Source organism: Metarhizium acridum, assembly GCF_019434415.1.
Source record: "Metarhizium acridum strain ARSEF 324 chromosome Unknown scaffold_255, whole genome shotgun sequence".
Classification (NCBI taxonomy): Eukaryota; Fungi; Ascomycota; class Sordariomycetes; order Hypocreales; family Clavicipitaceae; genus Metarhizium; species Metarhizium acridum.
This window is the reverse complement of record NW_027094022.1, coordinates 110,070-135,139: the sequence shown is the minus strand read 5'-3', so window position 1 is coordinate 135,139 and position 25,070 is coordinate 110,070. Positions and strand designations below refer to the sequence as shown.

Here is a 25,070-nt window from a genome sequence, read left to right as displayed (position 1 = left end):
CTCTTGACATTGGTAGCTTCGTGATATGATCGAAAGCTATCGATTCCCATGGTCGTGTTGGTACTGGTAATGGTTGTAATTCTCCGTATGGCTTATGTCGAGAAGCCTTACTCTTTCCGCATTGTATGCATTCGTTGACAACCTTTTCGACCATTTTCTTGATTCCTGAGAAATCGTATTGTCGTCGTATCTTGTCCAGTGTTTTGCGGATTCCTTGGTGTCCGTAAACTGGGTGTTCATGCATTTCTTTGATGCATTCTTCTTGTAGTTCTGGAGGTATCCAGGTCTTTCCATGGTACTTTGGGATAGTTCCGGGTTCTGTGAGACATTCTTCTGGCGTGTCTGCAAACCTGACCTTTCTCCTTGCCCATTGTTGGATTTTCTTGTATACTGGGTCTCCGTCTTGTACCTTTAGTATGGCATTCAGTTGTCTCTGCTGAAAATTGCCATTTTTATTGATCTCAAGGAGTTGTCCTGTTGCTGTAGGTACTCCTGTATCGTAGTCGCTTCTTCGACTTAGAGCGTCTGCTCGTCCGTTTTCGGATCCTTTTCGATGGATGATTTCATAGTCGAATTCTGAAAGATATTCGGCCCATCGGATTTGTCGTCCGTTCAACTGTTGCGTCGTCGCAAAATGAGAGATATTTTATGATCGGTATACACCTTGACTTTGTGTTTGCTTCCCATAAGGTAGTGCCTAAATTCCTTAAAAGCATTGATGATTGCTAGGAATTCCTTGTCGTAGATGGGGTAGTTTAGTTCTGCTCCGTGAAGTTTCTTTGAGTAGAACGCAATAGGGTGCAGTTTTCCGTCATCGTCTCTTTGTCCAACTTGTGCTCCTAGAGCAAAGTCTGATGAATCGGTTTCTAATTCCGTTTCTCTTTCTGGGTCAAAGGTTTTCAAAACAGGTTCGGATGTGATGAGTTCTTTGATCTTGTCAAAGGCACATTGCGCCTCATCGTTCCAATTCCACTGCTTATCCTTCTTGGTGAGTTCATCCAAGGGTGCTGCGATTTCGCCGTAGCTTTTGATGAATCTTCTGTAATAATTCGCAAAGCCTCTAAAGCTTTGTATGTCCTTGACATTCTTCGGTGTTGGCCAGTTTCTTACTGCCTCGATTTTTGTTTTTTCCATTCGTATCTCGTTTGGTCGTATTGTGTGTCCTAGGAAGTCTACTTCCTGTGTATGGAACTTGCTTTTTGCTGGTTCAACTAATAGTTTTGCGTCTTGTAGCGCTTGCAGTACCTTGTGTACGTGCGTCTTGTGGTCTTCTAGGGTTTTCGAGAAGATGAGTATATCATCCAGATATACTACCACAAAGTTGTCCAAATATTCTCGTAGTACGCTGTTAATCATTCGTTGGAATGTTGCTGGTGCGTTGGTAAGCCCAAATGGCATTACCAAGTATTCGAATAGTCCAAACTTCGTTCTGAAGGCTGTTTTCCATTCATGGCCTTTCTTTATTCGAATCAAATTGTATGCTCCTTTTAGATCTAGAGCGGTGAACCAATTCATTCCGTGCAGTCGATCTCGTAATTCGGAGATAAGCGGCAACGGTGTTCGATCCTTCATGGTAATCGCGTTCAATCGTCGATAGTCCACTACTAACCGCAATTTCCCGTTTTTCTTTGGAACAAACATGACTGGGTATCCAGCTTCTGATGTGGATGCTCTGATGTAGCCTTTCGCTAACATCTCGTCGATGTATTCTCGTAGCGTTTCGAGTTCTTTTGCGTTCAAGTTGTAAATCTTATGAAATGTTGTCGACTTTCCATCTATCAATTCGATTTGATGGTCCCATTGACTGTGTTCTGGTAATCCGGTTTCCAATTCTTCTGCGAATAGCTTTTCGTATTTCCGGTATTCCTTAGGGATATTTTTGAGTCTTTCTTCTTTCGTTATTGAGCTTTTGTCGTTTTTATCGTTTTTGTTCTTTTCTCCTTCGAGCTTCTTATTTGTGTTTGCGAGGTCTTTCCGTAAGGCGGCAATAACCTTTCGGATCTTGGCTCTTGTCTTCTTATTATTTATTGTTGTTCGTATTCCGGTTTGTAGCGCCGTCGGGGTCGTTACGGTGGATCCAATCGTTCGTTTCTTTGTATTCGTTGTTTCTGTATTGTTCTTTTGTTGTCGTTGGTCCTTGGATAACTTGCTTGAAGGTTCTTTTTCTTCAGAACTCTGTTCGTGAGCTAAGTTATGACGAAATTTCGTTCTTTCTTCCGAAATCTGCTGATTCTGTTGGCCTGAAGTCTCGTTCCACTTCAGTTGGCCTGTCCTCCAGTTGATCAGTGGGTTACTCTCCCATAACCATGGGTACCCTAACACTAGGTCGTGTTCCGATACGTCCATAACATCGAGTTGAATCACTTCTGAATGATCTTGAATCTGTACTTTGAGATGATCAGTCTCTCTGTTAATGATCCCGTCATTATAATCAAAAGGTTTTCCTTCGATATCAGTTAACTCGTATGGTGCCTCTTTGTGTTTCCACGGTAGTTGGTAACGATTCACAACTCTGGGTGAGATATAGTTGCCCATCGCGCCACTGTCCACAAGTATGCGAACGCGATGTCCCATGACTTCGGCGTCTAATACCATCTTATCGCTTCGTCCGTTCTGGGTTGCGTTGAGGGTCATTAGCGTCTTTCTTTTCATGCCAGCCTGTAGCCCTTTTACAGATGGCGTGCCTCGTTTTTTGAGTTTTCCGGAATAGATTCTTCTGCAATCTGTCGTTTCATTTCCTGGTACCATTCCGTAGGTCCAGTTCCATTCTGTGGGTGTTTAAAGCAAAACCCATCGTTAAACATTTGACATAGGCGGTTGTAAATTTGATCTTTCATTTCTCCATGCTTCTCGCATCTTGGGTTGTCGCAGTTTACCGCATATTTCTTGTTGCATCTGGGGTTGAACTTCTGTTCGTTGTACCACTTATCCAGCCTTTGCTCATTGTGGTATGTTGATTCTGTGATTCCCCTGGGGTCTTTGTGTTCGAGTATGTCTAATGCTCGTTGTGCCCGTTTGTATGCTGCTGGTGTGCCACATTGCCACTTGTGCCATTCCCTGGCCTTATCTACCATATGTTCTGAACAATTGGGTAGTGGGCATACCATGTGGTCTTTCGTTTCACATCGAGGTGACTTGAGTAACAACTCTCTTCTGTGTGTTGGGATTTTTCCCTCATACACATACTGATGCCATTGTTTGTTCTTCGTATACACGTGCAGTTGGCATGTGTCTGATTCACATACATCCGTAGGGTCTGTATGAGCTCGGCATTTGATGGGTGTGTTTGAATCGGGTTCCAAGATCATAGTTTGGTCATCGTTGATTATCTTCACTCTCCATTCTAGGAGTTCCCATCGGAAGTATGGTGCTTTGATCGGATATCCTCTCATTCGGATCGGGAATGCATCCAGTCGTGCCTTGGTTGTAAAATGTGCCTGACACATCATAAATGTGCATGATGCCCATGCTAATCGTGTATGGTCCTTATGTCTTGGTGAGAGTCTGGGGTCGTCCCCTTCTTCCCTCTCTGGGTACCATAGTGTCGGGTTTCTTAACATTGTGGTGGTGTCTACCGCAATGATAGGGATTGCGAAATGTTTTCCTGTTGGTGCGGGAAAATATCGTTGTACAGCTTGTTCTTGTGTGGCTGTTAGCCTTGCAGGCGTTTCTTCCTCGCTTTGTTCGTCTTCGGACGCTTCTGGAGTATCTAGGATTGCGCAGTTGTCGTCGACGCTCATTTCCTTTACTCTATCTTCTGGTTCATCGAGGGTGGTGAGGATTTGTGCGTCCTGTTCCTCCCTATATTGTTGTTCCCTTCGAATCTTCCTTGCTTCTGCTTGTTGTCGCACCCAATCGAGGATTTCTTGGTGCGAGTCTTCGTTCAAATATTCTGGCGATTTTGGTTCGAAAATCTCCTTTCGTCCTGTCATCGCAAGGGTTCTTTTTTCCACTGATTGTTCGTCCAGGTCTTCTTGTACCGCTTGTCGCGCTGCTTGAATTCCTGCGCGTATTTCCTCAAGCTCCGGCGTTGGTATCCTTTGTAGCTTTTCGTGTCCTGGTTTTCGTGGTGGTGGTGTCGTGATTCCCAATGCCCGGTTTATCTGTCTTTGCGTTTTCTTCGGCTTCTTGGGTTCTTTCGGAAACCATCTGGTTCCTTGTTTGCTACTGAGGTGGGTATAGCAGTTGTTATCGTAGCAGAAGGTCCAGCTTAGGTTTTTGTGCTCTACCTCTGGTTCGTAGATTTCGATCTTCTGTTGGTTAGTAGCATTGAGCTGTTTCTTACCTCCTTCTGGTACTGGCTTCCATTCTTTCTTGGGTTTCTTGCATTTGTTGGCGAAATGTCCTGGTTTTCCGCAATTATAACACTTCTTTTCCTTTTTGTCATCTTTTTTGGTAGCGTCAAGCTCCATTCGTCCAGGATTAAGAGTGTGACCATAGGCAATAGGTTCGTCCCGCTTCCTGCGTTGATTGGCTTGGTAACTCTTTCCTTTAGTAGGGTTCCAGGTTCCTTTACCCTGTTTTTTCTGTATGCGTCGCTGATACTGTCTGTCGTCGATCCGTACCGTCATAGCGATGTAGTCCGATAAATTGTCTGGCCTGTTCTCTCTATAGAGTTCATCTTTAACTTCTTCCTTGAGTCCCTTATAGAATGCTGACATAAGAGGTTCGTCCTCCCAGTCAAGCTGAGATGCGAGTTGTCTGAAGCGAGCGGCATAATCGGATGCCGATCCTTTCTGCTTGAGTCCGTCGATATGGTACTCGGCAGCTCTAGCTTCATCAACTGTTCCAAAGGCTTTCTTGATGGCTTTTTCGAACTCATCGTAACTTTCGAAAATGGTGTTGGTTTCGTTTTCGCGGTCGTCTTTTTCCTTGTTAAGGTAGTCCCTCATGATGGGTTCAAACCATGCTAGTGCTATTCCCGTCATACATCCTCCTGCGTGAAGTACCTTGGCAGAGGATTCTTCCATTTTGTTTGGGAATTGTCGGTGGTAAGCCCTGAGTTGAGTGAGGAATCCTTGAAGTGCACCCGGGGATCCGTCGTACGGTCCCGGCGCCCTGGGTCTGAGGATTTCTCCCAAGTCCTTTTTAATTGTGGCAGCAGCCGTGGCTTGTTCCTGTCGTTCTTCTTCCATCTGTTGAACCCGTTCGCGGAGGCGTATGATCTCAGCGAGCATCTCGTGAGCAGAGATGGTTGGTGGCCCCTCCCGAGTTTCGTTCGATCCAGCTGCGGTAGTAGCCTCGCGTGGTGCCATGTTTGACAGTTATCAGATATTGCTCAGAGTGACGCAGTAGTAGTCTGAACAAGAGCTTTCAACGTGTAACGACTGTTGCACGGAAGGTCCAATAGGAGTCTTCGACGTGTAACGCTAGGTTCCCAAGGGATAAACTAGGTCGTAGTTTATGTTGGCAGAGCCACTAGGGCAGTCAATCTGAGCAGTTGGGTGTTACGTTGGTAATAGGTCGTAGACCGTAACCAAGTGATCAGAGTCAAAGAGTTGTAAGCGAAGCTTAGTCAATGTAATGATCTGTGTGTTGAAAGCTAAGGAGCTAGAGTCTATCTATGAAGCGAATTTGGGGGTCCCTATATACTACGGTGTTCACCCATTGTTCACTGAAGTCCTGGTGAACTATGGTTACATGCGTGCTACTGGTTCGTCTAGAGTTCACTGAACAGTCAGTGAACTCTTCCTCATTGGCGGCCCGTCCCGACCATTAATCCGTCACCCGCTGTGCCCTGAGCCACTGGGTGGCTCATGCAACCGGCCCATCCTGCGGCCTACGCTGCAGCCTGTGACTGGGTCGTAACAGTGAGCTTTAATTCTTAAATATACGAGCGCTATAAGTTATTATATTAAGCTTATAGTTATCTTAAAAGGCTTAAAGCTTTAAGGGTAATAGTTTCTTAATTATTTTTTATATTAAGCTTTTACTTATAATAATTCTAATTAAACTAATACCTAAATTATAATAAAATAGTTTAAAGAGGTCTTTTTATTAAAAATAACGCTTAAAAACCTCTTCTTATAGTATATTCTTATTTTAAACGGCGTTAAGCTATATATTTTAATTAAATTAATATATATAGCTTATATTAATCGTATATAGCTTCTTTTTCTTCTAGTAAAAATATTATATATTACCTAGCTACTAGATATAAGCGTTTTTAGGCCCTTAAAAACCTACTATTATTAATAGTAAGCTAGTATTATTAATTTTAATATCTTATTACCACGGTAAAAACAGCGATTTATTTAAGCCTACGAGAAAGCTTTTAAAAAGGCCTTTATAATAATAAATATTTAAGCTAAATTTTAAGCTACTAGTATTTTTCCTATTAATATTAAAAGAGCTCTTTAATCTATTATTAAAGATAATAGCGAAAATAAGCTTATAATACTAAAAAAGCAGAAAATTAATAAATAATAGGTTTAATAAACGCCTTATAATAGTAAAGAGATTTAAGCTTAAGTAAATATATTACGCTATAATTTTAATAGCATTAATTACGGATATTAAACCCTAGCCTTAAAGGCTAATTATAGCTTTAATTAAAAGAATAGCCTTATTATAACCTTATTCGCTAAAAATAAATATCTTAAAGTTAAATTTAACGCTTTAAAGCTTACTAGCTAAAAGGCTATTAAAAAAGACCCTAATTAAGCCTTTACTATTATCTTTAATATTATTAAAGTTAAAGCTAAAGCTAACTATATAATAGCTCTTTATAAAGAACGTTACGGCTACACAATTAAAGAAGATACCCTTAAAATTACAGGTATAAATCAGTCTAATATGGAATTTTTGTTCTAGCTGTAAATAGCTAATATATGCCCTTTTCGTTAAAAAATGCCTTAATTTCAATGTGTTATAATAGAGCCCTGGATATAACGAAAATGGGGGGCTGACAATGTTGTGGAGTGGCACGTTATGCACCGAACTTGCGAACTCTTTGGGAATGGGTTACAGTCCACTTAAAGGGAGGTTTGCTGCAATAACCGCACTGCTTAGAATAAGGCCAACTTTATGGATAGGCAGCGCTTCATCTGTGCCCAACATTAAAATCTCATTCACTGTTGAGGAGTAAAATGAGGATCATGGCCCCGACCGGTCTTTGCCAACACTCTTATTCTTTGACTAGTATGGTATGCTCCTGCACTCTACACTTGATTTTGAATCTGCAACTATTCAGTTCTCTGAGTCTTCATCATGCATATCCACCGTGGTAAGCTCGACTTTAGCAAAAACGCTGTCAATGAAGGGATAACTATCTTCGTCCTACCGGGTTCGAAATCGGCGACATTTTCCACGCCTGTTGGCAATGGACTGTAACCGCGGACGGAAGCACCAACGGCCCAGTCTTGTACACCGGTGAGACCAACTGGGAGACTGTGACTCCTGATGGAGTCTCGGATTTTCATTTTGACAACTAATGCATCTAGGCACTACGACAATGGAGCTCGGCCCGTATAGGATCTTTTGCATCAACGGGTGGAAGGCTTGTGACGCAGAAAAAGACCTGAGTGCCATGACGGTGGACAATATCAGCCTTGCCCTTGCAGCCTCGGAAGGAGATCCAAAGTGGTACGGTACTTTGAATGACTACTACGCCGCCGTCAAGTCCACCGTGGGCGCAATGTTCGAACCAGATCTGAGCCACAGCCTCACCCTTACTCTCTGTGTTGGCGATACTACAGGCGACTACTGTGAAATCCAGTTCATCGATCGCGACTATAATCAGTCCCGGTTCAGCGTTCTTGTGCTCAGAACTGCACCTTTGATGTTGGCGGCCGTTCGCTTGGTCATTGCGAAGTCGAGAACAAGATCGCGCAGACAATCAAGGAGAATGCGTCTCACAAGCGTTTTATGTACACTGCCAAGAGCCAATGGCTCGATGGAATGAAGCTGACGGAGGCGAATTTGTACTAGTCGACTAATCCGGCCGACAAGGTTTATAGTATTGCTGATTCTGTGCGCCCAGTGCAAAGCTTGAATCACTCTGCTTCCAGTTGGAGTAAGCCGGTCCCGTGTAGAAAAAGTTTTCTAGTCTTATGTGTTATATTATTACAAGTCTAAGTTGCTGGAAATTATTAAACCTCTCTTCCTGCACAACGCAATGCAAAACACTTCATGCTCGGCCTTGGAAGCAGGTGACACATCCGACACCCTCGGCGCATGCCCCTGCAGAACCCATTAATTTGCTACTTCGTAAACAATACGAAGGCACGCTCTTTTTCATTTGCCTCAGTCGGTAAACATGGATCTTTTTTTTAACAAAATCTAAAGAGAGTAGTAACTGTCATGGAACCCGGCCGTCGGCGCTGTCTCTTGGACGTTCAGTCGGCAGAGCAAGTCGTGACCCATCACGCCAATCTCCAAGTCACTCAAACAGCTCGGGTCCAAAATTTCCATCCTTCTCCATCTTCCCGCCTTCCTACACCAACCAATCGCTCGATGCCTTTAGCGCTAACAGCGCTCTTAAATAGTTCCTGATTGATCTCTTAGCCTCCCTTAACGTCCATGTCGTTTCGAAATAAAGCGGGCTATAGCACCGCTACCCTATTAGCGCCTAGAATAGTCTCGTATATTTAAAAATTCTCTGCGGTAAGTTTCTTCTCTAGGACTTTTATTGTCTCGCTCTTAGTATCCGGTTAAAAGAGCGTGATGGTATAACCGCCGCCTCTGGTACTCGTAAGCTTCGTCTAGCCTATATTTGCGTAATTTACGAGCTCGCGAATCCGTTCTAGACGTGGGTGAGAGACTCCCAGTAAAACAAGCAACCCGTGATTTATCTGCATTATTATTCCTAAGCGTTTTATATTAGCCGTTTTAGTGCTCTTAAAATCCATAAAGGGAATAAGTTCTAAAGTAAACGCTATAAGTTAGCTAATCCCATTTAAAATTAACTCTATTACCGTAGCATGTTTTACCTTTAAAGCTCTTACTTTATCCACCTATATAGCTGTTAAATAGGCTTATTAAGTGTTAATAAGAAGAAGCGGTAGTTTTGGAAATTTATTAAGAGGGTTAATAGATAGCGGCTTAGAGCTATTCTTTTAGTAAATAATAGCCTTCCCGCTAGCGGAAATTACATTATCCACGCCGCTAGGGTCTCCGTGTATACACAGCTCGCTAATAAGGGCCTAGCAACTAATACGCTTAATCTGCATCTATGCTTTCTTAGGCGGCTAGTTAGGAATCTCAGAGCATTAACTGTAGTGTAGTTTTGTAGTTTTGTAGTTTTTGTAGTTTCAAATATAAAAAATTATATTAAATCTAATAAAATACTTATAAGATTATAAGTTTTACAAATAAATAGTATAAATCTTATACTATAAGCTAACATAAAAGATTGGTTTCTTGTAAGCTCTTATAAGCCTAGAACTGTAAAAACTATAAAATGTAGTTTTTATAGTATAGTATAGTGTAATGTGTTCTTAGAAAATTATATAATCTAGTTTTTAAGCTTATCATAAGCTAGAAGGACCCACCTTTTTATATAAGCTAATTGGTTATAATATTAGCTAATTCATGCATTTATTATTATAATTTAAGTATTTTATTAGATTTATTATTAATTATTTAAGCTTTTTTGAAAATTGAAAATGTAGTTTTCTTGTTAATACTCTGGTTAGGATAGGGACCTTAGAGCATTAACAAAAAAACTACACTACATATAGTTTTTTAGTGTAATTTATAGTATAGTATAGTTTTTATAGTTTTAGTATAGTTTAATTACACTATAACTATATTTATAGTGTAATATATAATTATAAAGGGAAATTTTAATTATAAATATAATATTAATTATAAGACTTATAAGGCTATAATTAATATACTTAAATAAGGCTAATTAAGCTCTTTATAATATATTAGTGTTTTTACGTATAGCTTATAAATTAAGCGAGTTATAATAGGTTAAATCTTAGCTAAAAATTAAGACTTACTTTTTTAAAATAAGAGATTTAAAGCTTAATAACTTACTTATTAAAAGCGTTATAAAGCTAATTTTATAAGATTTAAGATCAGGTGATTTTTAGCTTTATTTAAATATATAATATACTTATATAAGCTTTTTTTTAATAAAACTTTTTTTATAATAAAATTTAAAAATAAAAAAGTTAAGTAAGAAATATAAAATCTATTATAATATAAGAAATAATATATATAAAAAGAAAGTATAAAATATTATTTTATATGAAAAATTTTAAGGTATTTAAATATATTATTTATAACTTTAATATATTATTTATAACTTTAATATATTATTTATAACTTTAATATATTATTTATAACTTTAATATATTATTTATAATTTTAATATATTATTTATAATTTTAATATATTATTTATAACTTTAATATATTATTTATAACTCTAATATATTATTTATAATTTTAATATATTATTTATAATTTTAATATATTATTTATAACTTAAATATATTATTTATTCATAACTTTAACATATTATTTATAACTTTAATATATTATTTATAACTTTAATATATTTCTTATAACTTTAATATATTTCTTGTAACTTTAATATTTAATATTTTATATTTAAGTTATAAGGTAATACTATAAATATTATTATTTTATAAGATATTTATTTTATTAGCCTAAACGCGATACACACACACACCTGTAACTTTATACGTGGTATTGCGATCTAGTCTCTTTTTAATTCCCGTAACTTACTTCTTAAGAATAATAAGGTTCTTAAATAAGTAGTAAATTAATTTAAATAAATTAATTAAATGCTTTTAAAATACTAGTAATTTTAATTACACGTATTATAAGCTATAGCTTATTATAAGTATAAATAAGTAATTAAATAACTTAAATAATTTAGCTATATAATATAAGCTTATATAAGATTAATTAAAAGACTTAATAAAATATTAATAAAAGACCTTATAAAATTAATTATAAAGGTAAAACTTATTAAATTAAAGACTTATACGTGTGTCTATTCTCTTATACTAATAATATAGCTACGATTAAATATACTTGTTACGAACGTTACTACACGAGACGCGGGAAGCTAGGCCGCACTAGTAAGGGTAGGCACAGCTGCTAACTAATAAGAATATTAGGTCACGTAATAGCTTATTAGATTATATAGATAATTTAATAAGACGGGATTATTAGGATTATTAGGCGATTTAAATGATTTAAGACTATAATAAAGAGATAAACAAGTACTTAAGAAGAGGGTATTTCTATAATTAAGTAATTTAAATCTCTATTAATTAATTTAAGTAATAGTTTTACTATTAAGAGTTATACTCTTAATAGCCTTATTATAATACTACTTAAAAGCTACTTTATAGCATTTAACTTAACTTACTTTCTAAGAAATAAACCTATTATACCTTAAAACCTAAGCTATTATTATATTTTAATTAATTCTATTTAATAAGTTACCTTAAAACTTTAAGTAGTAATAACTTCTAAGATATTTACTTTAAGTAAAAAGACTATTAACTTTAAGGAGATAATAAAGTACCTTTATAATAAGATTATTAAGCTTAAGAAGTAGAATTAATAGCTTTTTAACTAATAGAATAATCTCTACGAAAAGCTTAAGGTATAAGAAGAGAAACTTATAGTAATTTAAAATTTTATACTTATATTCTCTATTAATAATAATAATATATTAAAATTCCTTAAGCTTAAATTATATAATAGTTATAAGGGTAATATAAGAGGCTTTCTTATATAAGCTTAAGTTTACCTATAAGTTAATAAAAAAATCTATATAATACGTAAGTTATAAATTCTTTATATTAGTAACCTTTTAACTAAAAAGGTAATAGAATAGTAGAAGCTAACCCTTTACGTATATCTTAAATATAGCGTTAAAGCTAAAGTAAAAGTTATTTATATTTTCTTTAATTATAAAACCTTTAAAAAATAACTTCTTATTACATTTAAAAACCCTAATAAGTATAAAGAAGCTATATAATAGCTTACTTAACTTAAGTAAACTAGATTTATAGCTTATTATACTAGGGAATTTAAACGTATTATAGTAAAACTTAACTATAATATTAAACCTAAAATAGAAGTCTTTTATTAAGGACTTAAAGAAGAAGTAAAGAATAACATTTATTAAAAAGATTATTTTAAGTTATTTAATAACTTTATTAAAATAGTTATTAAAGTAAATAATCGTTTATATAAGTAATATTACGAAAAAAGTTATAGGAAATTTAAATTATATATTAGGTTTAATAAATTTAATAGTAATAAGCTATATTAAATATTAATAGTATATAGGTACTATATTAAACCTATAAAACTTAACGCTACGAATAAGAAAAAGAGAAAGACTTATTATAATTATAGTAAGATTAGATACTTTATAAATAAATGTAAAGCCTTAAAGAAGCTATAAAAGTTAATTTTTAAAGGTAAAAAGCTTTATACTATAAACTAAAAAGACTTACTTACGCGAAATCTTAGTATAATAAGTAATAAAGAAAGCTTTACATTAATAAATAATATTAATTTAAATAAAGATTAATTAGAAATTTAAAACCTAATTAATACCTAATAACTTTTAAAAATATTAAATACTCTTACTAAAAAGTAAACCTTTACTAGAATAAATCTAAGAAAAAGAGAATTATTTAATTAAGAAAGATAAACCTAAAATTAAATATAAACTTCTTAATTAAACCTTTTATTATAATAATAATTACTATACGCATCTTAATAGTAAGTAAGATAGTAAATAGTTTTTATAAGAATAAAAAAGAAGAAGAATAACTCTTATAATACAATTAAAATTATAATAAACTAATTTAAAGATATTAAACGAGAAGTTATATTATACTAAGAATAACGTATATATTATTTAAGCTATAACCTTATAATATAAGAAGAAAGAGAATTATATAACTATAAGTAACTCGCTTAGTTTAAGTTTAATTAATATAAATAGTAAATTAAGCGATTACTAAGAAAGCTTTAATAATATATTAGAAAATAACCGCTAATAATAGCGCTTAGAATAACGCGCTAAAGAATAATATAAGAATAAGATTAATAAATTAGGAAATAATAGCTATTATTATAATTAAAACTAATTTCTTAATAAAGATTTAATAAGTCTTTATATATTATAAATATTAGTAGTATAATATACCTTATAATTAATATAATTATAATAAAACGAAAGATTTAAGTAATAATTAATAGTAGAGTATAAGAAAATTTTATCTCGTTAAATCTTATTAATAGATTATAATTACCTTAAACACTTAAAAATAAGCTTTATTAACTTATAATTATAAAAGAAATCGCGGTAAAGTATAGCTAAAAAGTAATTAATATAAAAGTAACGTAGCTTCTTATTAATATATAAGGTATAAAATATTAAGTTATATTAAATATTATAGTAATCTTAAAATACAATATTATATTAAGAATACCCTAGTTATAAGTAAGTAATTTATAAGTTAGTTAAAGAACTAACTAACTTTAATAGGATTTATTAGAATATAATTATAAAGCTAAGAGTAGCCTATAAAGGGTACCTTATTTAAACTATAATAGGCCTTTAAAAATATATATAATTATTAGAGAGCTAAAAGCTAAGATAATAGAGATTTCTAAGAAATACTTAAAGTATAGTAAGCTATTTAACGGAGAGTTAAAAATAGGACTATTAGAGTATTTACGCTAGGATTATAAGATTAAACTTTAGCCTAGTATTAAACTAACGTTTAATAAGATTTATTCTTAGAACCTTAAGTAAAATAAGGCGCTTAAGGAGTATTTAAAGAATATATTATAAAAGGGATATATAAGACTATTAAAGTCCTTAATAGAATATTTAATTTTATAGGTATTAAAGAAGAATAAAAAACTATAATTATATATTAATTATTAATACTTAAATAAGATTATAATTAAGAATTAATACTTATTACCGCTTATAATAGAAATTAAAGATAAAGTTAGAAAAGCTAAATAGTTTATTATACTTAACTTAAAAGAAGCTTATAACCTTATATAAATAAAAGAAAGCTATAAGTAAATAATAGTATTTTAAACTAATAAAGAATACTATAAATATTTAGTAATACCTTTTAGGCTTATTAATATACTAGGAACCTTTTAAAGAATAATTAATACGATCTTACGAAAATAACTAGGAGTATTTATAATTATATATCTTAATAACATTCTTATTTATTTAAATACTCTTAAGAAATATAAATAACACGTATATAAAGTACTATAAACTCTATAAGATAATAAACTCTTAATTAAAGCCTTAAAATATTAGTTCTACTAGAATACTATACACTTTTTAAGGTATATACTTATATATAAAGAAATATAAATAAGCTTAAATAAAATTAAAACTATTAAGAAATAGCTTATATTAAAGAATTTAAAGAAAGTTAAAGAATTTATAGTATTTATAAACTTTTATTATAAGTTCTTAAGCGAATATAAAGATATTTTATAATCTCTTATAAACTTAATAAAGAAAGAAGTTAGCTTTTAATAGAATAAACTAAAAGCTATAGTATTTTAAAAGATAAAAGATTTAATTACGTTAAAACCTATATTAAAAGTACTTAATTAAAATAAACCTTATAAGCTTAAAATAAACGCCTTAAACTTTATACTAGGTAAATAGCTTAAATAGTAAGATAATTAAGGAAGATTATACCTAATTATATTCTTCTTAAAGAAACTTTATAAACCTAAACTTAATTATAGAATTTATAATAAAGAACTTATAGCTATTATTAAGTGCTTTAAAGAATAAAGATATTATCTTATAAAAGTAAAGCATTAAATTAAGGTTTATATTAATTATAAGAATCTTATATTATTCTTAATTATAAAGAATTTAAATAAACGATAGATTAAATAGTATAAAACCCTTATAAATTATAACTTTAAGATTATATACTATAAAGAATTTAAAAATAAAAGAGTAAACGCGCTTAGCTAAAAAGAGAATTTAAAATTAAATAAGTAAGTAAGTAATACACTTTTATTACGCGTTACTAAGAATAAAAACCTTATATTAGGTACCTAAGAAATTAATATAATCTAATAAGTTAAGCTAAATAAAATATAAATATAATAAATCGCATTATATATTAAGAATAATAGTTACTTAAATAATTAAGAAACGAAAACGTATTTATTTAAGAAAGGTAAGATCTTCTTATATAATAAACGGTAGTATATTTCTAATACACTTTAAGAGTAGCTTATTAAAGAAATATATAAGCACCTATTATACGAATATTAGGGTATAGAAAAGATAATTAATAGATTATAAAGATTATATAACTTCTTAAAAAGTAAAAAAATAATATAAGAAGTTATTAAGAAATGTAACACGTATAATAAGGTAAAGGTAGTATAATACGCATTATATAGTAAACTATAACTAATACTACTACTTAAAAGAGTATAGTAAATTATTATAATAGACTTTATTATTAAACTACTAAAGTTAAAAGAACCTATAATAAAAGTAGCTTATAATAGTATTCTAATTATTATAAATAAACTTATAAAATACGCCTATTATATTTTATATAAGAAATTAAGTAATACTAAGAACTTAGCGTATATATTCTTTAAAATAGTTATTATATAATATAAATTACTAATAAAGCTTATATTAAATTGCAATAAATTATTTACCTTAAACTTTTAAAAATACCTTATAAAAACTATAAAGATTAAATAAAGCTTATTAATAGCATTCCACTTATAATTAAATAGGTAAATAGAAATCTTAAACTAAATACTTAAATAATATCTATAAAGCTATATTAACTACTAATAGAATAATTAGGTAGAATAGCTACTACTAGTATAATAAGCTTATAATAGCTTTAAGATTAATAATATAAAGATATTATTATTTAAGGTAAATTATAGATTTAACTCTATTATTAAAATATATACGATATAAAATATAAACGCGCTAGTAGTTATAACGTATATAGTAATTATAATAGAAATATAGAAATACTTATAATAAAAATAAATATTTTTATAGAACTAAATAAAATACTATGCGAATAAAAAGAGATTATTAGTATTAATTTTAAAGAAGAGATATAAAGTATACCTTATTTATAAAAACATTAAAACTAAGTAATCTAATAATAAACTTAACTAAAAGAAGATTAAACTATTTCTTATTAAACGAAAAATCTTAAATACTAACTATAAACTATTATTACCAAATAAAATAAAAATCTATTTTATATTTTATATATTACTATTAAAGAAAGTACTAGATAAATCTATAATTACTATAAATATTATAATAAAAGATACTAATAAATATAAAGTTAAACGAATACTTAAAGTATAAGAGAATATAAAGAATTACTATTATCTCGTTAAATAAAAGGGATATTTAAACTCTAAAAATACCTAAGAACTAGTTAAAAACCTTATAAACTACTTAATGTTACTTAAATAGTTTTATTTCTAAGAAACGTATTTTAATTAATCTTTTAAACATTATTTAATAACTTAATATTAAACTTAGTATTTAAGGAATAAATTAAAGTAAAATTTAAATTCTTAAAAGAAGTAAAAAGAACCCTTATAGTCTTTTAAAGCCGTTTTACTTTCTTACGTTTTACATGCTTTAACTCTTTAATATTATTAATACTACGCGTAATCGTATATATTATTTTCTTAAGCTATAATTTCTTTTATTTTTATAAGTAACGCACCTTAATACTCGCCTTTTTAAGTTCTTTCTTAGTAGCTTCTAGTTTAGACTTAGCTTTCTAGTATTAAGTATTAATATAACGTAACTACTATAAGGTAAGAGAATTTATATTATAGTAAGACCTATTTAAACGAATACACTTATAATAATAGGATAAGTTCACGTTAAATACCTTATAATTCTAAAGGCCTTAATCTTAGTAAAAGGAATAAGCGGGTATATTAATTAGGTTCCTAATTATTAACTTAAGAAAAGCGTTTTACTTATTTATTTTATAAGAAAGTTTATAGAATTAAACGGGAGATCTTAAAATATAATTAGTTAATATAATAATATATAAGGAGAATAAAGAAGGGAGAATTACCTAAAAACCCCTAGCTAACCTACTTTAATAGCCTTAAGAATAAGACTAATAAAGAAGGGGTATTATATTATAAACGTTATTATATAAGACGCGGGAAGCTAGGCCGTACTAGTAAGGGTAGGCATAGCTATTAACTAATAAGGATATTAAGTCACGTAATAGCTTATTAAATTATATAAATAATCTAATAAGACGGGATTATTAGAATTATTAGGCGATTTAAATAATTTAAAACTATAATAGAGAGATAAACAAGTACTTAAAAAGGGGGTATTCTTATAGTTAGGTAGTTTAAATCTCTATTAATTAATCTAAGTAATAGTCTTACTATTAAGAGTTATACTCTTAATAGCCTTATTATAATACTACTTAAAAGCTACTTTATAGTATTTAACCTAACTTACTTTCTAAGAAATAGACCTATTATACCTTAGAACCTAAGCTACCGTTATAATACTATTTAACTTCCTTTAACTTATAAGCATAAATGCTACTACACATTATATATAAATAATAGAAAATTTTAAATTTATTATATTTAATATATTTTACTTATAATAATAATATAAAATAATACTTACTTACTTAATATAATTCCCTTATAATTCTCTTTTATTTTATTTTTATTAGTTTTTTAATCCCTATCTTTAGCTTATTTTAGCTAATAAATATTTACTTATTAATACTAATATTAGTAAGTAAATTTAGCTTTATTTTAGCTTATTATTTAGATTAGCTAATAATAGCTTATAAATTAATTAATATTATATATTACATTAATTTTTAAAATGTAATATAGTATAGTAAAACTATACTATATTACACTACATTAAATTTCACTAAAAACTATAAAACTACACCACTTTTAATACTCTAGATAGGGTCTAGTAAGCGTTCGTATTTAAAGAAACAGCGCTAGACGTAAATACTAGTATTACTACCTAGGCTAGCACTAACAGAAATAATAGAGCGTAGAGTGTAAATAAAGCTAGAGCTATTTAATAACCTTAATAAAAGAAAGAGGTAAAGGAAGGCGATCACGAATTAAACGTACACTTTTCGCTGCTTTTTTAGGAGATACTTGGATACCTTCTTTACATGTGGTATAATAGCTTTAAGTAACTTAAAGTTAGGGGAGTTAATAAGGGAGTAATAAAACTTTTTCTTCTTTAATTATAAAAAGTACTTTATAATAGAGTATTTATTTTCTAGGTATAGTTTAAGTTAATATCTTTAAAGTTTAACCTAATAATACGTTAAGACTTAAAAAGGGTCATAATAAGAAGATAAGATCTGAGGGAGATAGCTGCGGCGATAGCGGGCTTATTAAACACGGCGGTATATTCGCCGAATACTATAACTTTGCTAGGGGCGGATACCATGACTGTCTGTGCTAATGGTAACGAGGCCTTTCTCTCCATGGTCTTCAATTGTGCGGCCGTCCGTAAACAGGGCTGGCGTAAGGCGAGGCTGGAACAAGTGCTGGTTGATGTTTTGGTTGGGAACTGAACCACGTCCACACAATGACTGGTTGGCTCATGCTGTTGGTTGGTTGGTGAAGTATCGAATGAATATGTTGCCGACCATTCTAATCCGGATTAGGGCAGATAAATACGCGTTATTTTATAACGGAAAAAGGGAATAGACAGTGTCCCCAAGACACTGCCTTTTATCGCCCAATACCCCCATCCTGCCAACATATTCAAACCGTCTCTATATTATCTTTCCTTAAGCTTTGTTTCAGTCAGTCGGTTTCAGCGTCAGGGGTAACATGGTCCGTGAGTCTAATTTCGACTGGCTGGTTGGCATTCAAACTCAGAGTCGCTGCGGTGTCAGGCTTTCCAGCACGTAGTTGATGCACCGTCCATCTTCGTTCGGTGCCCGACCAGGACATGGTGGTCAAATAACAATGGAAATCCAGTAAGTTGAATAGTGTCCTGTTTTTGTCCCAAAATATATACCCAAAAAGATGATTGATGGTGCAAGTATTCAGATAGGTATTGCAATGTCTACTACGCAGCTAGATTTAACAGACAATCGTATCCAAGAGCGGGAGTATTAGTATCCTGCGGGCGAGACGACATATAATCTTATCACAGTCGTATAGAACAACATCATGTTAATTCTGTATATGATAGGTATGACTTTTCTTCGTCAGACGCAATTATAGCATAAGTCACTCGACATTCATGCATGTGCAAAATGCGCTGCTTTCTTCCGAATCAACCAATAAGCAAGGCATCAAAAGCGAGCCGCATTATCACAACCATTCGCCACATACCTAGTGAGTCTTAATGGTTTCTATAGATAAAAAAACACAGATATCATGTCTGAAACCTTGTGGCACCTTCGGAGCGTAACGACGTTTAGCCGATAATTAGTCGCTTGCAATCCACAATTCTCTCAAGTGCTATCCTTATTTCTTCACACACCAGCCAACGCAGCATAAGATGACCTTTGGGCCGCAAAAGGCTGCGGCCTCTCGTTGCATTCAAAGACTGCTGGCTGCCAGCCGAAACCGGTCTCAATTCTACTCCGCAAGTCGCACGCGCCTTCTCTTCCATATGCCGTTCAGACCACTCGTCTCATCCGTCCTCAGAAGGATGAAGTCGTCTTCCCCGGCGCAATCAATTCGAGTACCCCAGACGCTTCCCATGGAAGTCCCCGTTGATGAGGAGAACGTTCCACGTTATGATCCAGAGGCTTTCTACCCTGCAAACCCGGGAGACGTTCTAAATGGCAGATTTGAGTTGCTGGCCAAACTCGGCTGGGGAACCTCATCCACTGTCTGGCTTGCCAATGATAATGAGTGGTAACTTGGCATTTCCCATTTATCTTTTTTTTCATCTTCCCCCACCATTTGACTTCATTTTCTTCAGTTCTCATCTACGCTTACGCCCAATCCGTCGCTAACACTATGGCTTCTAGGAACCGCTGGAAAAAGTCGAATAAGTTTGTCGCTATCAAGATTTGTACTCGTAATATTGTACAAAACGAGAGCCCGCACGAGTTGGATATTTCCATCCACCTCTCCACGGTCAAATCACAACACCGAGGACGTGCCATTTTAGGGACAGCTATTGAGAGTTTCGTCCTAGATTCGCCCACGGGCTCTTCGCACCTAGCCTTGGTTTTTGAACCCATGAGGGAACCGCTTTGGCTATTCAGGAGGCGTATCATGGGCCAAGACAAGGCCACGCGTCCATGGATGCCTCTAGTAAAGGGATATATCCAGATTCTTCTCGAGGGGCTTGATTTTTTACACGAACAAGGCCACATCATCCATACCGGTATGCTGTCACCTCTGATATCTTTACCTTGCAAATAATTACTTTATTCACTCCGGCCCCAGATCTAAAGCTCGACAATATCATGGTCACTTTCGAAGATCAGTCTGTTATTGAAGAATTTGTCCAAGGACAGATACAGCACCCAATGGCCCGAAAGACGATTGGGAACCGGACAGTATACAGGTGCCATAATGACTTTGGAGACATTGATAGCAAGGAGAGATTGAAGAATATGTACCCCAAGATCACCGACTTCGGCCTGGCACAGCGGGGGGACACACCCGGACCCCATATTCATCCCATACAACCTGACGATTGCCACGCCCCAGAGGTGATTCTCGGGGTGGGATGGTCTTATAGCGCCGATATATGGAACTTTGGCATCATGGTAAGTGCTTCCCGAGTTTAATTGTTCCGTTCCGCTTTGTTCTTAACCACCCAAGGGATTGGGCCACGAACTCCACGGTGCGGTCGTTGATTATAATAGGTTTGGGACTTCCTCGCAGGCCAAGGGCCTTTCCAGCAGAGCCACTCACACCCATATTCCCCAGCAGAGCACCTGGCCGAGATGATCGCCTTACTTGGCCCTGTGCCGCCGACAATGATACAACGCGAGAGGAGCATGCGACGATGGCAGTGGAGTCCTAGGGTACGGAATGCTCGCGGCGAATTGTGCAGCAACGCTGCCGAGTTTTACGGAGGCCCATTCTTCACTAATGAAGGTAAGATCATGTTGGCTACTAGCCACCTCCTTTGCTGGCACTCCAACTAAAGAGGCTTTAGGTGAATTCGTACGTAACGAGTTGGTTCCTTATACAAGAAGTTTGCAAAGTGAAATGCCCGATTGCATTCCAGAGGACGAAGCAGACCGCTTTCTTAAATTTATGCGGAGGATGCTTTGCTGGCTTCCCGAGGATCGCGCAACGGCTAGGGAGCTGAAGAACGACCCTTGGCTTAGCGACGATATTTAAGAATATAATTCGCCAGTCTTAGAACACTACAGAGTACTATCGTTCGTACGTCAGTGCTCCTATGTGCCATGTTCCGAGGTCCTTCCTCTAGACTGTCAATGCTGGCATACGGGAATATAGGCTGTTTGTTGCAAAGGCTTACTAGGGCTACCAGTAGTCTGCTTTCACGTTTCTGTTTCAACAATACACACGAACATTATTATTACACCCTCTTTTCCGCAATTATTTACTCTTAATGGCTCAAATAAAGAGAAACACAAATGTCATTTTCTTCATAACAGAGATCACAGCCCATTCTGCCCTACTCCACAAACTCTCACCAAACCTACAGACCATCTCAACTTCCCCCAGTTCGTCCCTCGCGGCACATCTACAGACGACCTTCCCGCCCGTCCTCCAGACCCTTCAATACAGGTCTGAGGTTGTTAGCCCGCTCCCACAGGGAAGGAGTTCCCAATTCCTTGCTCTTCTCCTCCTCCCGCCGGAACCACTGCTCAGCCGTCTTCACCCTATTGGGATGAATCTCATCGAGGAGTTGAAAGTCGCGGCGAATGACCCCCTCATTGCCACCCGAATACTTCCACATATTCCAGAAACCAGTAAAGTTTGCGCGCAAGCTCATCGTTGCCGGATCCTCCGGGTCAGCATTATACCCGGCAGGTCGGCCGCCAGTGCCCATCGGCCCGCTCGTCCAATACTCATCAAGGCTGGTGTCTATATACCTCGCAGCATGCCCAGTGACCGTCTCAAAGGCCCGCGCCAAGTCACGGTAGTCAATCAAGTCAATGGCAACCTCGAGGTTCATCCCGTTGGCCCTCGCCTGGTGGTCAAACAGCCAGCGGACATAGTGTGCGCAATCGTCGAGATCGACGTGGGCCACGGCGCCGTCGCCCAGCGGCACTCGCCAGGTGACTACTTGGTCCTCGACCCTCGGCGACATGGGCGTCCCGGCGGCGAGGACCATGGGGATGTATGGGCCCGTGGTGAAGATTGCCGCGCCCATTCGTTTCGAGATGGCCGGGTCCCTGTTCTGCTGCAGGATCCATTCCGCGATGCGGCCCTTGCCGTCGTAGTGGCCCGTCCGGAATTTGGGGTCGAAGCCGCTCTTCTTGTAGACGTAGTCGAGGTTTCCGTAGACAAAAAAGTCGATTCCCTCCTCGAGCGCCAGCTCGTAGGCTCGGATAGCCCAGAACATCTCCGTCTTCTCCCCGGCGTTGAAGCCGTCAATGTTGACAAATGCATAGCGGGCGCCGCGGAACCCCCTCCGAAGTGCGTCTTCATCAGTAAACGTTCCCTCCAGAGCCTCCACGTTCCCCAGGCTAAGAAGATGCTTTGATCGTTGGGAATTGACGTCTCGGGTCAAAAAGCGGACCGCGTATGCGCCGTCCTGGACGAGCCCTTGGATAATAGGAATGCCCTGGGCGCCCGTCCCGCCAATCACGAAGACAAGTGGTGCCATTATTATTGGCGGAAGGATGTATCTAGTTCGGCAGATATTCTTCTGGAGAAGGCTAGGATAAAATCCACTTGGGTCCCGTTCACATTGTTTGGAAAGCTGTGGGAGCAAGATATGTTGCTTCGTTTATATAGCTGGCAGCGCTGTGAGGCGTCAACATTTTTCATTGAAAGTCGCTGTCTCGAAAGGTAATTTACCTCAAATCTAGAGCACTCGGGAGCGATGAGTGATCGGTCGCTCAAGATCACTCATCGATCCGAGATGAGTCAATATCCACACCAGCGGCTAGTGATGGTTGAGTTTGCCGCATAGCTGAAGGAGTGGTGCCTGTCAAGAACGTGGCTTGTTGCGGGATGAGCGGCTGTAACATTCATTCTTATTAATTCATCCGACATGCTGATATGTCGGCGCCACGTCATCCGCGCCCTACGAGCTGAATGGTCAGGTTTGTTGGATTGAGCCGACCTCGAGGTGGGTGATTAGTTATTCGGTAATAGAGCCGGCGAATAAATTGACACAATTCCTGTCTTGTCACGAGGGGAGGGTGCTGCCATAACACAAAAGACAAAATGGCGTCGAACAAGTAGGCAAATTTTGACAAGGGCCTCATTGCCTGTCCGTCTTTTCCTTTTCCGACTTTTGCTCAACCAGCAACAAGTATAGATCCCCTTACTGGACGCAGAGTTACCGTCTTGCATAAAAGAGTGAATTTGTGCTTCTTATTGACTACGGTCTTTAATCACAAGTCGCGGTGCGGGATCGATCGTTCACGGACACATAAAACCAGGCTCAACTTAAGCCTTGGCCGACACGGCAGCCTGGGCTGTTGCATCTACCACCCTCGCAGCAATGGGCTCATCTTCACCGTCCTCCTTCATACCCCCCAAAATCATCGACTTGGGCGCCATAGCCTGCCACAGCTCCGGGTCGGTAAAGGCCTTGAACTTCTCGTCGTGCCACTGCCCCGCGGTGATGGCGCGGCCCTCCGAGTCAACAAACATGGTATCGTCCTCGGCGCGCAGGAAATAGGCGATCGAGTATCGGTGCTCGGTAGGATCGAAAGGCACCACGCGGTGTATGCAGCTCTGGAACTTCATGCCGCTGGCAAAGCGCAGGGAGTCGCCCACGTGGACGAAGGCGCAGCCGGGCTTGGGCGCCACGAAGCCCATCTCACGCGCACCGCAGGCACCGGGAGGGCGAATCTGCAGGCCCCACTGCTCGCTGAAGAGGAGAGTAAGTGTGCTGATGTCGGTGTGCTTCTGGTGCCCGATGCGGTTCTCGCCGGCGAGTTCGGAGGGGAGGTAGTGCATCATGGACAGCTGGTCATCGCGACGGTGTAAGTGGTGGGTGTGCATTAAGCGGCAATACATATGACAAGCACAATCATGAACAATGAGAACAGAAAGAGTTGGCAGAAGGGAATACGCACAGTCGTGGTCGAGGGCCGCTCGTTGCGGTGCGAGTTCTCGAAGCGCCCGGCACCGGTGAGGTGCAGCCCGGTGGACAGCGCCGACAAGATGACCTTGGTGACGGTGTTGCAGCTGCCGATGGCGTTCTCGAGGATCTGCAAGTCACCGCTGTTCTTGACGGGCGCCGGGATCTTGGGGCTGTCCCGCTGGATCTCGTCCCGCGACACCTTGAGCATCTCGTAGCCATCCTTGGTGCCGGCTCCGACACCAGTGCGGCTGCCCACGGGCTCATAGCTGGGTTGATGAGAGCTTGGTCAGAATCATGCGTCATCGACGGCCCGAGTCTGTCCCGGGGCAGGACAGGGGAAGACAGAGGAAGCAACACACCCCAGATGCGACGAGATGAGGCCAAACTCGTTCTTGGCCTCAAGGGGGGCGTCGAAGAAGCGCTTCATTAACTTGAGCGTCTCCTGTTGGTCGGCAAGCATTCGGCGGCCATCGATGCCCCGGAGGTCGAGATAAAAGTAGCCCTCCTCCAAGCAAGCGTTGACCACCTTGTCGATCTCGGCAGGATCCTGGGAGAGCAGGAGCCCGTAGTTGATGGTCTGCATAGGCCAGACGGGCACCTTCTTGCCCATCCAGTCGATGGTCTGGGGGGGGTCAAGGACGGGAGCCATGATGCTGCTTTTATGATCCAAGGCACTTGATGATAGCGTCGACGGTCGGGTGGGAGTTGATGGATTGGGACGCGAGGGCCAGTGAAGGGGACGCAAGCATTATATACAGGTACTCGGGGAGGTATTCGCTAATCGTCTTGGCTCTCAAGAACTCCGGACTGAT

At 36.6% G+C, this 25,070-nt stretch overlaps 4 protein-coding genes across 5 annotated transcripts; 2 read left to right on the top strand and 2 right to left on the bottom strand.

Moving 5' to 3' along the window:
• Positions 1-7,453: 7,453 nt before the first annotated feature.
• On the top strand, positions 7,454-7,903 carry J3458_012287 (uncharacterized protein; the record flags this gene model as incomplete). Its single annotated transcript, XM_066120012.1, has 1 exon — positions 7,454-7,903. The coding sequence occupies one exon, from the start codon at positions 7,454-7,456 to the stop codon at positions 7,901-7,903; it is 450 nt and encodes a 149-aa protein (XP_065974958.1).
• An 11,635-nt stretch (positions 7,904-19,538) lies between these two features.
• J3458_012286 (uncharacterized protein) lies at positions 19,539-22,363 on the top strand. Of its 2 annotated transcripts, XM_066120010.1 has the most exons (5): positions 19,539-19,916; positions 20,033-20,394; positions 20,457-20,782; positions 20,882-21,116; positions 21,178-22,363. In XM_066120010.1, exons 1-5 carry the CDS (start codon positions 19,555-19,557, stop codon positions 21,363-21,365), a joined length of 1,473 nt encoding a protein of 490 aa, XP_065974956.1. In that variant the 5' UTR covers positions 19,539-19,554; the 3' UTR covers positions 21,366-22,363. The 2 variants fall into 2 exon arrangements, with proteins under 2 accessions (XP_065974956.1, XP_065974957.1); XM_066120011.1 differs by having other exon boundaries at positions 19,539-20,394.
• Positions 21,736-23,193, bottom strand: J3458_012285 (uncharacterized protein; the record flags this gene model as incomplete). Its single annotated transcript, XM_007817531.2, has 2 exons — positions 23,019-23,193; positions 21,736-22,964 (listed from the first exon to the last, which is right to left on the bottom strand). The coding sequence occupies exon 2, from the start codon at positions 22,822-22,824 to the stop codon at positions 21,736-21,738; it is 1,089 nt and encodes a 362-aa protein (XP_007815722.1). The 5' UTR covers positions 22,825-22,964; positions 23,019-23,193.
• A 422-nt stretch (positions 23,194-23,615) lies between these two features.
• On the bottom strand, positions 23,616-24,907 carry J3458_012284 (uncharacterized protein; the record flags this gene model as incomplete). The annotated part of the gene is made up of 3 exons (XM_007817532.2): positions 23,616-24,140; positions 24,251-24,524; positions 24,618-24,907. The coding sequence occupies 3 exons, from the start codon at positions 24,905-24,907 to the stop codon at positions 23,616-23,618; spliced, it is 1,089 nt and encodes a 362-aa protein (XP_007815723.2).
• Between the last annotated feature and the right edge of the window lie 163 nt (positions 24,908-25,070).

What these genes read in the sequence shown, in the direction of transcription:
- J3458_012286 (XM_066120010.1), top strand. Translation starts at nt 19,555, where the DNA reads ATGACCTTTGGGCCGCAAAAGGCTGCGGCCTCTCGTTGCATTCAAAGA. An exon ending in CTTGCCAATGATAATGAGTG is followed by an intron (nt 19,917 to 20,032) that starts GTAACTTGGCAT and finishes TATGGCTTCTAG; the next exon opens with GAACCGCTGGAAAAAGTCGA. An exon ending in AGGCCACATCATCCATACCG is followed by an intron (nt 20,395 to 20,456) that starts GTATGCTGTCAC and finishes CTCCGGCCCCAG; the next exon opens with ATCTAAAGCTCGACAATATC.